Source organism: Oncorhynchus mykiss, chromosome 8 (genome assembly GCF_057628025.1).
Source record: "Oncorhynchus mykiss isolate SJ-2025 chromosome 8, ASM5762802v1, whole genome shotgun sequence".
Classification (NCBI taxonomy): Eukaryota; Metazoa; Chordata; class Actinopteri; order Salmoniformes; family Salmonidae; genus Oncorhynchus; species Oncorhynchus mykiss.
In genome coordinates, this window is record NC_143029.1 from 4,720,118 (window position 1) to 4,735,692 (window position 15,575).

General features: G+C 38.5%; 1 protein-coding gene across 1 annotated transcript in view; it reads left to right on the forward strand.

Moving 5' to 3' along the window:
• Positions 1 to 941: 941 nt before the first annotated feature.
• Positions 942 to 15,575, forward strand: part of LOC110529268 (neuronal acetylcholine receptor subunit alpha-2) — a 48,767-nt gene continuing 34,133 nt past the window's right edge. Inside the window, exons 1-3 of the mRNA XM_090183183.1 lie at positions 942 to 987; positions 7,345 to 7,520; positions 14,476 to 14,520. Of these exons, the coding sequence (XP_090039309.1) occupies positions 942 to 987; positions 7,345 to 7,520; positions 14,476 to 14,520 (267 nt within the window). The remainder of the gene's footprint in view (positions 988 to 7,344; positions 7,521 to 14,475; positions 14,521 to 15,575) is intronic.

Below are 15,575 nucleotides of genomic sequence, written 5' to 3' on the forward strand. Positions count from 1 at the left end.
CGCTGCTGCTACTCTATTTGTATTAAACAGTGCATTAGAAAGTATTCAGGCTCCTTCACTCTCTTTCTCTGTTTGAGATTTGTTTTAAACACATTTAATATGTAAAAATCTACACACAATACATAATGAAAAAGGGAAAACAAGTTTAAAAAACAGAAATACCTCATAAACATAAGTATTCAGACCCTTTGCTATGAGAAATTAAACTCAAGTGAATTCTGTTTCTATTGATCATCCTTGAGATGTTTCTACAACTTGATTGGTGTCCACCTGTGGTCATTTCAATTGATTGGACATGATTTGGAAAGGCACACACCTGTCTATACAAGGTCCCACAGTTGACAGTTCATGTCAGAGCAAAAACCAAGCCATGAGGTCGAAGGAATTTTCCGTAGAGTTCCGAGACAGGATTGTGTCGCGGCAGAGATCTGGGGAAGGGTACCAAAACATTTTATAGCATTTTTATAGCATTTATAGCAAAACTGAACAATTGGAGGAGAAGGGCCTTGGTCAGGGAGGTGAACAAGAACCCGATGGTCACTCTGAAAGAGAGCTCCAGAGTTCCTCTGTGGAGATGACAGAACCTTCCAGAAGGACAACCATCTCTGCAGCACTCCACCAATCAGACCTTTATGGTAGAGTGGCCAGATGGAAGCCACTTCTTAGTAAAAGGCACATGACAGCCCGCTTGGAGTTTGCCAAAAGGCACCTAATAGACTCTCAGGTCATGAGAAACAAGATTCTCTGCTCTGATGAAACCAAGATTGAACTCTTTGGCCTGAATTCCAAGCGTCATGCCTGGAGGAAACCTGGCACCATCCCTACGGTGAAGCATGGTGGTGGCAGCATCATGCTGTGGGGATGTTTTTCAGCGGCAGGGACTGGGAGACTAGTCAGGATCGAGCAAAAGATTTACTGAACAAAGTACAGAGAGATCTTTGATGAAAACCTGCTACAGCGAGCCCAGGCCCTCAGACTGGGGCGAAGGTTCACCTTCCAACAGGACAACGAACCTAAGTACATAGCCAAGACAATACATGAGTGGCTTCGGGACAAGTCTCTGAATGTCCTTGAGTGGCCCAGCCAGAGCCCGGACTTGAACCCGATCGGACATCTCTGGAGAGACCTGCAAATAGCTGTGCAGCTATGACAGAGCCTGACAGAGCTTGAGAGGATCTGCAGAGAAGAATGGGAGAACTCCCCAAATACAGATGTGTCAAGCTAGTAGCGTCATACCCAAGAAAACTCGAGGCTGTAATCGCTGCCAAAGGTGCTTCAACAAAGTACTGAGTAAAGGGTCTGAAAACTTACAGTATGTCAATGTCATTTCAGTTTTTTAGTTTTATAAATTTGCTAAAATTTAAAAAAAAATAATAGTGTTTTTGCTTTGCCATTATGGGGTATTGTGTGTAGATTGATGATGAAAAAAATGTTTTAATCAATTTCAGAATAAGGCTGTAATGTAACAAAATGGGGAAAAAGTCAATAGATCTGAATACTTTCCAAATGTATTTCCTAATTGCCTAGTCACCTTCACCCACATCTACGTACTGTATTACATCAACTGCCTCATACACCATGGATATTGACCCAGTACTGGTACACCTTGGATATTGATCTCAGTCCTGGTACTCCTTGGATATTGACCCAGTACTGGTACTCCTTGGGTATTGACTCAGTACTGGTACTCCTTGGATATTGACTCAGTCCTGGTACTCCTTGTCTATTGACTCAGTACTGGTACTCCTTGGATATTGACTCAGTCCTGGTACTCCTTGTCTATTGACTCAGTACTGGTACTCCTTGTATATTGACTCAATACTGGTACTCCTTGTCTATTGACTCAGTCCTGGTACTCCTTGGATATTGACCCAGTACTGGTACTCCTTGGGTATTGACTCAGTACTGGTACTCCTTGGATATTGACCCAGTACTGGTACTCCTTGGGTATTGACTCAGTACTGGTACTCATTGGGTATTGACCCAGTACTGGTACTCCTTGGATATTGACTCAGTCCTGGTACTCCTTGTATATTGACTCAGTCCTAGTACTCCTTGGATATTGACTCAATACTGGTACTCCTTGTCTATTGTCTCAGTCCTGGTACTCCTTGTATATTGACTCAGTCCTGGTACTCCTTGGATATTGACTCAGTACTGGTACTCCTTGGATATTGACCCAGTATTGGTACTACTTGTATATTGACTCAGTCCTGGTACTCCTTGGATATTGTCTCAGTACTGGTACTCCTTGGATATTGACTCAGTCATGGTACTCCTTGGATATTGACTCAGTCCTGGTACTCCTTGTATATTGACTCAGTACTGGTACTTCTTGTCCTTTGACTGAGTCCTGGTACTCCTTGGATATTGACTCAATACTGGTACTCCTTGTATATTGACTCAATACTGGTACTCCTTGGGTATTGACTCAGTACTGGTACTCCTTGGATATTGACCCAGTACTGGTACTCCTTGGGTATTGACTCAGTACTGGTACTCCTTGGGTATTGACCCAGTACTGGTACTCCTTGGATATTGACTCAGTCCTGGTACTCCTTGTATATTGACTCAGTCCTGGTACTCCTTGGATATTGACTCAATACTGGTACTCCTTGTCTATTGTCTCAGTCCTGGTACTCCTTGGATATTGACTCAGTCATGGTACTCCTTGGATATTGACTCAGTCCTGGTACTCCTTGGATATTGACTCAGTACTGGTACTTCTTGTCCTTTGACTGAGTCCTGGTACTCCTTGGATATTGACTCAGTCCTGGTACTCCTTGTATATTGACTCAATACTGGTACTCCTTGTGTATTGACTCAGTACTGGTACTCCTTGTCCTTTGACTCAGTCCTGGTACTCCTTGGATATTGACTCAGTCCTGGTACTCCTTGTATATTGACTCAATACTGGTACTCCTTGGATTTTGAATCAATACTGGTACTCCTTGGGTATTGACTCAGTCCTGGTACTCCTTGGGTATTGACTCAGTCCTGGTACTCCTTGGATATTGACTCAGTCCTGGTAATCCTTGGGTATTGACCCAGTACTGGTACTCCTTGGATATTGAACTCAGTCCTGGTACTCCTTGGATATTGACTCAGTCCTGGTACTCCTTGAATATTGACTCAGTCCTGGTACTCCTTGAATATTGACTCAGTCCTGGTACTCCTTGGATATTGAACTCAGTACTGGTACTCCTTGTATATTGACTCAGTACTGGTACTCCTTGTATATTGAACTCAGTCCTGGTACTCCTTGGATATTGACCCAGTCCTGGTACTCCTTGGGTATTGACTCAGTCCTGGTACTCCTTGGATATTGAACTCAGTACTGGTACTCCTTGGATATTGACTCAGTACTGGTACTCCTTGGACATTGACTCAGTACTGGTACTCCTTGGATATTGACTCAGTACTGGTACTCCTTGGATATTGACTCAGTACTGGTACTCCTTGGATATTGAACCCAGTACTGGTACTCCTTGTATATAGCCTTGTTATTGTGTTTATTGTGTTGCTATTTCATTTGTCTTAGTTTTTAATGCTGAACTGTCGGGAATGTGCTTGTAAGTAACCATTTCACTGTTCAGTCTACAACTGTTGTATTTGGTGCATGTGACCAATAACATTTGATTTGATTTAATATTGAGTTAACCCCCCACACACACACACTTTTTGTGCTCAGAACAGCCTCAGTTCGTCGGGACATGGACTCTACAAAGCACTCCACAGGGATGCTGACCCCTTAATGACTCCAATGATTGTGGACCATTCTGGATGAGCACAGGAAACTGTTTGCGCATGAAAAACCCAGCAGCATTGCAGTTCTTGACACAAACCGGTACACCTGGCACCTACTACCATACCCTGTTAAAAGGCACTTAAAACTTTTGTCTTGCCCATTCACCCTCTGAATGGCGCACCTACACACTCCATGTCTCAGTTTTCTCAAAGCTTAAAAATCCTTCTTTAACCCGTCTCCTCCCCTCCATCTACACTGATTGAAGTGGATTTAACGCCAGGGTGACATCGATAAGGGATCATAGCTTTCGTCCTAAAATGTATATATTTCTTGATTCCATAATTTTTCTTTTAGATGCGTGTGTGTGTGTGTTGTTAATTGTTAGATACTACTGCACTGTTGGAGCTAGGAAGACAAGCATTTAGTTAGATACTACTGCGCTGTTGGAGCTAGGAAGACAAGCATTTAGTTAGATACTACTGCACTGTTGGAGCTAGGAACACAAGCATTTAGTTAGATACTACTGCACTGTTGGAGCTAGGAAGACAAGCATTTAGTTAGATACTACTGCACTGTTGGAGCTAGGAACACAAGCATTTAGTTAGATACTACTGCCTCTGTTGGAGCTAGGAACACAAGCATTTAGTTAGATACTACTGCACTGTTGGAGCTAGGAAGACAAGCATTTAGTTAGATACTACTGCACTGTTGGAGCTAGGAACACAAGCATTTAGTTAGATACTACTGCACTGTTGGAGCTAGGAACACAAGCATTTAGTTAGATACTACTGCACTGTTGGAGCTAGAAACACAAGCATTTAGTTAGATACCACTGCACTGTTGGAGCTAGGAAGACAAGCATTTAGTTAGATACTACTGCACTGTTGGAGCTAGGAACACAAGCATTTAGTTAGATACTACTGCACTGTTGGAGCTAGGAAGACAAGCATTTCTCTACATGATTTGAAGGGGATCATATCTTTCACCTGGATTCACCTGGTCGGTCTATGTCATGGAAGGAGCAGGTGTTCTTAATGTTTTGTCCACTCAGTGTATGTCTAGCTCAGCTCGGGGGTGTCACTCAGTAAACTCAGTCAGGTGTTATGCCATAAGGCCATGTCAGTTCAGGAAGATATTTGTTCATATTCACTGAATTCACATTGAGTTGAATAGAGAACATTAAATGGTTTATGTTTTAGAGTCTGTGTCATCCTGAATGACAGCTTGCTGGCAGCTTAGTGTATGAGGTTGGACCCACAACCCCTTCTGACTGAGACGGATGGATTAACTCATAGCTCAGACACAAATGGAACCCTATTCCCTACATAGTGCATTACTTTAGACCAGAGCCCTATTCCCTATATAGTGCACTACTTTAGACCAGAGCACTATTCCCTATGTAGTGCACTAGTTTTGACCAGAGCCCTGTGGATAATAGCTCTACACTGGGAATAGGGTGCCATTGGGGAGGAGATCAATATATGTGTAATTGAATGATTACGTACACACACACACACACACACACACACACACACACACACACACAGAGAGAGAGAGAGAGAGAGAGAGAGAGAGAGAGAGAGAGAGAGAGAGAGAGATCCATCCATCCATTTGGTACAACAAGAATGTCATTCAGAGGGTGTGTTCGAGTGGTAATCCTAACTAAGCCGACTGTAGACGGAACTCGGGGAGTTGCATCTTGCAATAGCCAAAAGTAAGACCCTGTAGTGGTTTTCCAACAGAAAAGTTCTGATCGTAACTCAGAAACTCTGTTTCAGTCACTTCTTTGGCCACGGTTGCGTGGGTCAAACAAAAACACCCTAACGATTGGTTGATACATAGTTCCTCCCACAATGCAGCAGAGGACGGCATGGTACAGTGGGTGAGTATCTACTGCAGAGAGACCTGAAGGAGACTTCCTCAACACCTGCATGACCTTTTGATCACTTTATTATTAAAGTTCATGCAATCGACAAGTTGTCGCAAGTCGGACATTTTCTATACCCATAATGTAACAACGATGGTCTCCGACTTGACAAAAGTGATCCACTCGAACGCGCCCAGTGACTAGGCAATCAGGCTATATCATAATAAACAGAGTAGCAACAGCATCTGCAAAGTGTGTCTATGTGTCACGACTTCTGCCGAAGTCAGTTCCTCTCCTTGTTCGACGGTCGACGTCACCGGTCTTCTAGCCATCGCCGATCCAATTTTCATGTTCCATTTGTTTTGTCTTGTTTTCACACTCACCTGGATTCAATTCCCTAATTACATGTTGTATAAGTTCCCTCTGTTTCCACCCATGTCCTTGTCGGGAATTGTTTATTTGTACGTTCTTGTGCCATGTGTGACTGGTGCGCTATGGGTTTTGTACCCATGTGCTATGTGTTACTGGTGCGCTATGGGTTTTGTACCCATGTGCTATGTGTGACTGGTTCACTACGGGTTTTGTACCCATGTGCTATGTGTGACTGGTGCGCTATGGGTTTTGTACCCATGTGCTATGTGTGACTGGTGAGCTATGGGTTTTGTACCCATGTGCTATGTGTGACTGGTGCGCTATGGGTTTTGTACCCATGTGCTATGTGTTACTGGTTTTGTACCCATGTGCTATGTGTTACTGGTTTTGTACCCATGTGCTATGTGTGACTGGTGAGCTATGGGTTTTGTACCCATGTGCTATGTGTTACTGGTTTTTGTACCCATGTGCTATGTGTTACTGGTTTTGTACCCATGTGCTATGTGTTACTGGTTTTGTACCCATGTGCTATGTGTTACTGGTTTTGTACCCATGTGCTATGTGTGACTGGTGAGCTATGGGTTTTGTACCCATGTGCTATGTGTGACTGGTGAGCTATGAGTTTTGTACCCATGTGCTATGTGTTACAGGTTCACTACGGGTTTTGTACCCATGTGCTTGTTGTTTTATATGCCGTTAGTTTTATATATTAAATTTGGCTATTCACCAAGTTCTGCTCTCCTGCGTTTGACCTCCCAGCCACCAGTTACGCACCCCTTACACTATGTGTGAGTGTGTGGCGTCACTCACTTTTAACAGAGGACAAAACTGAATAATTGTTTTTCTTCTGATAAATCTGCAGTTCCTCACGATAAAAGGACAGCGATTAATAAAGTTTGTTTTCAAAGTCAGTCTGTCAGCTCGTTCAAATCTGTCTCAGAGTTAATTTGATTAAAAGCTTCAACGGAAGGTCTCACAACCATACAGCTGTACCAACAACTACAGTCAAGTCAAAGAGGGGACAATGGATTCATAAATGAGGAAGACCTACAAGTGGGGAGATTTCTCTCCTCTCTCTCATTTTTTTTACAGACACAGATTTAAAAAAAAAAATCTCATATCACTAATTTGCTGATCCATACCTGTCATATATTTGCTGTATTTGATAAACGGTATTGTCCTTCAACTTGTAGGATTTGAAATAAGAGTAGTCATATTACAAATCTGGCGGTATGAAATAGTTATTTTAGCTGTATACGCTATTCATTAGAAATAGAAAGAATACAGTGGGAAAAAACTCTTTAAAGCACAATACATCTGTACATAATTGTACCTGAGAAATGGTTTTGCTATAAAGAACTCTCTGACCCCCCCCTGTTAGTTTTCTGTCATGAGAAGACCCACTCACATGCGGAGGACGAGCTCTTCAAGAAGCTCTTCATCGGGTACAACAAGTGGTCCAGACCCGTACCCAACATCTCAGACGTGGTCATCGTCAAGTTCGGACTCTCCATAGCACAGCTCATTGATGTGGTGAGTAGCGACTGACAGGACCTGTGGACAGAGGAAGAAAGGGACAGAGAAACAGAGAAACAGTTACAAACAGAAACAGAGAAACAGTAACAAACAGAAACAGTAACAAACAGAAACAGAGAAACAGAAACAAACAGAAACAGTAACAAACAGAAACAGAGAAACAGTAACAAACAGAAACAGTAACAAACAGAAACAGTAACAAACAGAAACAGAGAAACAGTAACAAACAGAAACAGTAACAAACAGAAACAGTAACAAACAGAAACAGAGAAACAGTAACAAACAGAAACAGTAACAAACAGAAACAGAGAAACAGTAACAAACAGAAACAGTAACAAACAGAAACAGTAACAAACAGAAACAGTAACAAACAGAAACAGTAACAAACAGAAACAGTAACAAACAGAAACAGTAACAAACAGAAACAGAGAAACAGTTACAAACAGAAACAGAGAAACAGTTACAAACAGAAACAGAGAAACAGTAACAAACAGAAACAGTAACAAACAGAAACAGAGAAACAGTAACAAACAGAAACAGTAACAAACAGAAACAGAGAAACAGAAACAAACAGAAACAGTAACAAACAGAAACAGTAACAAACAGAAACAGAGAAACAGTAACAAACAGAAACAGTAACAAACAGAAACAGAGAAACAGAAACAAACAGAAACAGTAACAAACAGAAACAGAGAAACAGTTACAAACAGAAACAGTAACAAACAGAAACAGTAACAAACAGAAACAGTAACAAACAGAAACAGAGAAACAGTAACAAACAGAAACAGTAACAAACAGAAACAGAGAAACAGAAACAAACAGAAACAAACAGAAACAGTAACAAACAGAAACAGAGAAACAGTAACAAACAGAAACAGTAACAAACAGAAACAGAGAAACAGTAACAAACAGAAACAGTAACAAACAGAAACAGAGAAACAGAAACAAACAGAAACAGTAACAAACAGAAACAGAGAAACAGTAACAAACAGAAACAGTAACAAACAGAAACAGAGAAACAGTTACAAACAGAAACAGTAACAAACAGAAACAGTAACAAACAGAAACAGAGAAAGAGAAACAAACAGAAACAGTAACAAACAGAAACAGAGAAACAGTTACAAACAGAAACAGTAACAAACAGAAACAAACAGAAACAGTAACAAACAGAAACAGAGAAACAGTAACAAACAGAAACAGTAACAAACAGAAACAGAGAAACAGTAACAAACAGAAACAGTAACAAACAGAAACAGTAACAAACAGAAACAGTAACAAACAGAAACAATAACAAACAGAAACAGTAACAAACAGAAACAGTAACAAACAGAAACAGTAACAAACAGAAACAGTAACAAACAGAAACAGTAACAAACAGAAACAGTAACAAACAGAAACAGTAACAAACAGAAACAGTAACAAACAGAAACAGTAACAAACAGAAACAGTAACAAACAGAAACAGAGAAACAGTTACAAACAGAAACAGTAACAAACAGAAACAGAGAAACAGAAACAAACAGAAACAAACAGAAACAGTAACAAACAGAAACAGAGAAACAGTAACAAACAGAAACAGTAACAAACAGAAACAGAGAAACAGTAACAAACAGAAACAGAGAAACAGTTACAAACAGAAACAGTAACAAACAGAAACAGTAACAAACAGAAACAGTAACAAACAGAAACAGAGAAACAGTAACAAACAGAAACAGTAACAAACAGAAACAGAGAAACAGTAACAAACAGAAACAGTAACAAACAGAAACAGAGAAACAGAAACAAACAGAAACAAACAGAAACAGTAACAAACAGAAACAGAGAAACAGTAACAAACAGAAACAGTAACAAACAGAAACAGAGAAACAGTAACAAACAGAAACAGTAACAAACAGAAACAGAGAAACAGAAACAAACAGAAACAGTAACAAACAGAAACAGAGAAACAGTAACAAACAGAAACAGTAACAAACAGAAACAGAGAAACAGTTACAAACAGAAACAGTAACAAACAGAAACAGTAACAAACAGAAACAGAGAAACAGAAACAAACAGAAACAGTAACAAACAGAAACAGAGAAACAGTTACAAACAGAAACAGTAACAAACAGAAACAAACAGAAACAGTAACAAACAGAAACAGAGAAACAGTAACAAACAGAAACAGTAACAAACAGAAACAGAGAAACAGTAACAAACAGAAACAGTAACAAACAGAAACAGTAACAAACAGAAACAGTAACAAACAGAAACAATAACAAACAGAAACAGTAACAAACAGAAACAGTAACAAACAGAAACAGTAACAAACAGAAACAGTAACAAACAGAAACAGTAACAAACAGAAACAGTAACAAACAGAAACAGTAACAAACAGAAACAGTAACAAACAGAAACAGTAACAAACAGAAACAGTAACAAACAGAAACAGAGAAACAGTTACAAACAGAAACAGTAACAAACAGAAACAGAGAAACAGAAACAAACAGAAACAAACAGTAACAAACAGAAACAGTAACAAACACAAACAGTACCAAACAGTAACAAACAGAAACAAACAGAAACAAACAGAAACAAACAGTAACAAACAGAAATAGTAACAAACAGAAACAGGGAAACAGTAACAAACAGAAACAGAGAAACAGAGAAACAGAAACAAACAGAAATAGAGAAACAGTAACAAACAGAAACAGAGAAACAGAAACAAACAGAAACAGTAACAAACAGAAACAGTAACAAACAGAAACAGTAACAAACAGAAACAGAGAAACAGTAACAAACAGACACAGAGAAACAGAAACAAACAGAAACAGAGAAACAGAAACAAACAGAAACAGTAACAAACAGAAACAGTAACAAACAGAAACAGTAACAAACAGAAACAGAGAAACAGTAACAAACAGAAACAGAGAAACAGTAACAAACAGAAACAGTAACAAACAGAAACAGAGAAACAGTTACAAACAGAAACAGTAACAAACAGAAACAGAGAAACAGTTACAAACAGAAACAGTAACAAACAGAAACAGAGAAACAGAAACAAACAGAAACAGTAACAAACAGAAACAGAGAAACAGAAACAAACAGAAACAGAGAAACAGTTACAAACAGAAACAGTAACAAACAGAAACAGAGAAACAGTTACAAACAGAAACAGTAACAAACAGAAACAGAGAAACAGTTACAAACAGAAACAGTAACAAACAGAAACAGAGAAACAGAAACAAACAGAAACAGAGAAACAGAAACAAACAGAAACAGAGAAACAGTAACAAACAGAAACAGTAACAAACAGAAACAGAGAAACAGTTACAAACAGAAACAGTAACAAACAGAAACAGAGAAACAGAAACAAACAGAAACAAACAGAAACAAACAGAAACAAACAGTAACAAACAGAAACAGTAACAAACACAAACAGTACCAAACAGTAACAAACAGAAACAAACAGAAACAAACAGTAACAAACAGAAACAAACAGAAACAAACAGTAACAAACAGAAACAGTAACAAACACAAACAGAGAAACAGAAACAAACAGAAACAAACAGAAACAAACAGAAACAGGGAAACAGAAACAAACAGAAACAAACAGAAACAAACAGAACCAGAGAAACAGAAACAAACAGAAACAAACAGAAACAAACAGAAACAAACAGAAACAAACAGAAACAGAGAAACAGAAACAAACAGAAACAAACAGAAACAAACAGAAACAAACAGAAACAGAGAAACAGAAACAAACAGAAACAAACAGAAACAAACAGAAACAAACAGAAACAAACAGAAACAGAGAAACAGAAACAAACAGAAACAAACAGAAACAAACAGAAACAAACAGAAACAGAGAAACAGAAACAAACAGAAACAAACAGAAACAAACAGAAACAGAGAAACAGAAACAAACAGAAACAAACAGAAACAAACAGTAACAAACAGAAACAAACAGAAACAAACAGTAACAAACAGAAACAGTAACAAACACAAACAGTACCAAACAGTAACAAACAGAAACAGAGAAACAGAAACAAACAGAAACAAACAGAAACAAACAGAAACAAACAGTAACAAACAGAAACAGTAACAAACACAAACAGTACCAAACAGTAACAAACAGAAACAGAGAAACAGAAACAAACAGTAACAAACAGAAACAAACAGAAACAAACATAAACAAACAGAAACAAACAGAAACAAACAGAAACAAACAGAAACAAACAGTAACAAACAGAAACAAACAGTAACAAACAGAAACAGAAACAAACAGTAACAAACAGAAACAAACAGTTACAAACAGAAACAGTAACAAACAGAAACAGTAACAAACAGAAACAGAGAAACAGTAACAAACAGAAACAGTAACAAACAGAAACAAACAGAAACAGTAACAAACAGAAACAGAGAAACAGAAACAAACAGAAACAGTAACAAACAGAAACAAACAGAAACAGTAACAATCAGAAACAGAGAAACAGAAACAAACAGAAACAGTAACAAACAGAAACAGTAACAAACAGAAACAATAACAAACAGAAACAATAACAAACAGAAACAGTAATAAACAGAAACAGTAACAATCAGAAACAGAGAAACAGAAACAAACATAAACAGTAACAAACAGAAACAGTAATAAACAGAAACAAACAGAAACAGTAACAATCAGAAACAGAGAAACAGAAACAAACAGAAACAGTAACAAACAGAAACAGTAACAAACAGAAACAATAACAAACAGAAACAATAACAAACAGAAACAATAACAAACAGAAACAGTAACAAACAGAAACAATAACAAACAGAAACAATAACAAACAGAAACAATAACAAACAGAAACAGTAATAAACAGAAACAAACAGCAACAGTAACAAACAGAAACAATAACAAACAGAAACAGTAATAAACAGAAACAAACAGCAACAGTAACAAACAGAAACAATAACAAACAGAAACAGTAATAAACAGAAACAGTAACAAACAGAAACAGTAACAAACAGAAACAGAGAAACAGAAACAAACAGAAACAGAGAAACAGAAACAGTAACAAACAGAAACAGAGAAACAGAAACAAACAGAAACAGAGAAACAGAAACAGTAACAAACAGAAACAGAGAAACAGAAACAGTAACAAACAGAAACAGAGAAACAGAAACAAACAGAAACAGTAACAAACAGAAACAGTAACAAACAGAAACAGTAACAAACAGAAACAGAGAAACAGAAACAGTAACAAACAGAAACAGTTACAAACAGAAACAGTAACAAACAGAAACAGTAACAAACAGAAACAGACAAACAGAAACAAACAGAAACAGTAACAAACAGAAACAGAGAAACAGAAACAAACAGAAAAAGTAACAAACAGAAACAGAGAAACAGAAACAAACAGAAACAAACAGAAACAAACAGAAACAGAGAAACAGAAACAAACAGAAACAGAGAAACAGAAACAAACAGAAACAGAGAAACAGAAACAAACAGAAACAGTAACAAACAGAAACAGGGAAACAGAAACAAACAGAAACAGTAACAAACAGAAACAGAGAAACAGAAACAAACAGAAACAGTAACAAACAGAAACAGAGAAACAGAAACAAACAGAAACAGTAACAAACAGAAACAGAGGAACAGAAACAAACAGAAACAGAGAAACAGAAACAAACAGAAACAGAGAAACAGAAACAAACAGAAACAGTAACAAACAGAAACAGAGAAACAGTAACAAACAGAAACAGTAACAAACAGAAACAGTAACAAACAGAAACAGTAACAAACAGAAACAGAGAAACAGAAACAAACAGAAACAGAAACAAACAGAAACAGAGAAACAGTTACAAACAGAAACAATAACAAACAGAAACAGAGAAACAGTAACAAACAGAAACAGTAACAAACAGAAACAGAGAAACAGAAACAAACAGAAACAGTAACAAACAGAAACAGAGAAACAGAAACAGTAACAAACAGAAACAGTAACAAACAGAAACAGAGAAACAGTAACAAACAGAAACAGTTACAAACAGAAACAGTAACAAACAGAAACAGAGAAACAGAAACAAACAGAAACAGAAACAAACAGAAACAGAGAAACAGTAACAAACAGAAACAGAAACAAACAGAAACAGAGAAACAGAAACAAACAGAAACAGTAAAAAACAATAACAAACAGAAACAGTGAAACAGAAACAAACAGAAACAAACAGAAACAAACAGAAACAGTAACAAACAGAAACAGAAACAAACAGAAACAGTGAAACAGAAACAAACAGAAACAAACAGAAACAGTAACGTAAGAGAAGAAACAGGGAAACAGTGACGAACAGAAACAGATAACAGAGAACAAACCAGCATCCGTGTGGAAATATCTTGTCTTGTTGTCGATGCCCCTGTGAATTGAGGCTTTTCTGAGTGCAAAACGAGGTGCTACTCAATATTAGGGTACTGTTCCTAATGTTTTGACAACCTCCTGCACCTCATCACTTCAGGCAACTTTTAACATGCTTTCCTATTGGATCACGGTTTCTCCGTGAACACTGCAGCCCTTGAGACAGGAAGAGAGGGAGAGAGCGAGTGCAACTTCACATCCATCAGGAGATTAAAGCGAAATGCTGCTGGCTATGTTATGTCTCTTTCTTGAACGTCATGAGAACCTCTACTGTTACTTTCCTGTAGGGAAAGGGCTCTCCAAACCTGTTCCTGGAGAGATACTGTCCTGTAGTAGCTGTCCAGGAACAGGGTTGGAAAGCCCTGGTATAAACCTACAGGACAGCAGCTCTCCAGGAACAGGGTTGGAGAGCCCTGGTATAAACCTACAGGACAGTAGCTCTCCAGGAACAGGGTTGGAGAGCCCTGGTGTAAACCTACAGCATTTCCCTCTACCCCTGTATTTCTCTGTATTTCTCAGTCTTTTGCCTCCTCTGTTTTCCGTTTACCTTTTTTCTTTCCCTTTCTGCAGGACGAGAAGAATCAGATGATGACCACCAACGTCTGGCTGAAACAGGTGATTCTGTCCATTCAGTATATATAGCATGTGTGATTCAGTCCATTCAGTATATATAAGCATGTGTGATTCAGTCCATTCAGTATATATAGCATGTGTGATTCAGTACATTCAGTATATATAGCATGTGTGATTCAGTACATTCAGTATATATAACATGTGTGATTCAGTACATTCAGTATATATAGCATGTGTGATTCAGTACATTCAGTATATATAACATGTGTGATTCAGTACATTCAGTATATATAGCATGTGTGATTCAGTACATTCAGTATATAGAGCATATGTGATTCAGTCCATTCAGTATATATAGCATGTTTGATTCAGTCCATTCAGTATATATAGCATGTTTGATTCAGTCAATTCAGTATATATAGAGCATGTGTGATTCAGTACATTCAGTTTATATAGCATGTGTGTGACTGAGGTGTTTCAGTACATTCAGTTTATATAGCATGTGTGTGACTGAGGTGTTTCAGTACATTCAGTTTATATAGCATGTGTGTGACTGAGGTGTTTCAGTACATTCAGTAGGTGTAATTTTTATTAGGATCCCCATTAGCTAACGCCGTAACGCTAGCTAATCTTCCTGGGGTCCAACACCAGTTAACAAGTTAACAAACAACCACAAATCAAGACTTCACAAACATTACAAGTAGACAATACATACAATACAAGTAGGAGATGCTATGGTGACCAGCGAGCTGAGATAAGGGGGGACTTTACCTAGCAGGGTCTTGTAGATGACATGGAGCCAGTGGGTTTGGCGACGAGTATGAAGCGAGGGCCAGCCAACGAGAGCGTACAGGTCGCATTGGTGGGTAGTATATTTGGGGGTGACTAGAGAGATATACCTGCTCGAGCGTGTGCTACAGGTGAGAGATGCTATGGTGACCAGCGAGCTGAGATAAAAGGGGACTTTACCTAGCAGGGTCTTGTAGATGACATGGAGCCAGTGGGTTTGGCGACGAGTATGAAGCAAGGCCAGCCAACGAGAGTGTACAGGTCGCAATGGTGGCTCCATGTCATCTACAAGACCCTGCTAGGTAAAG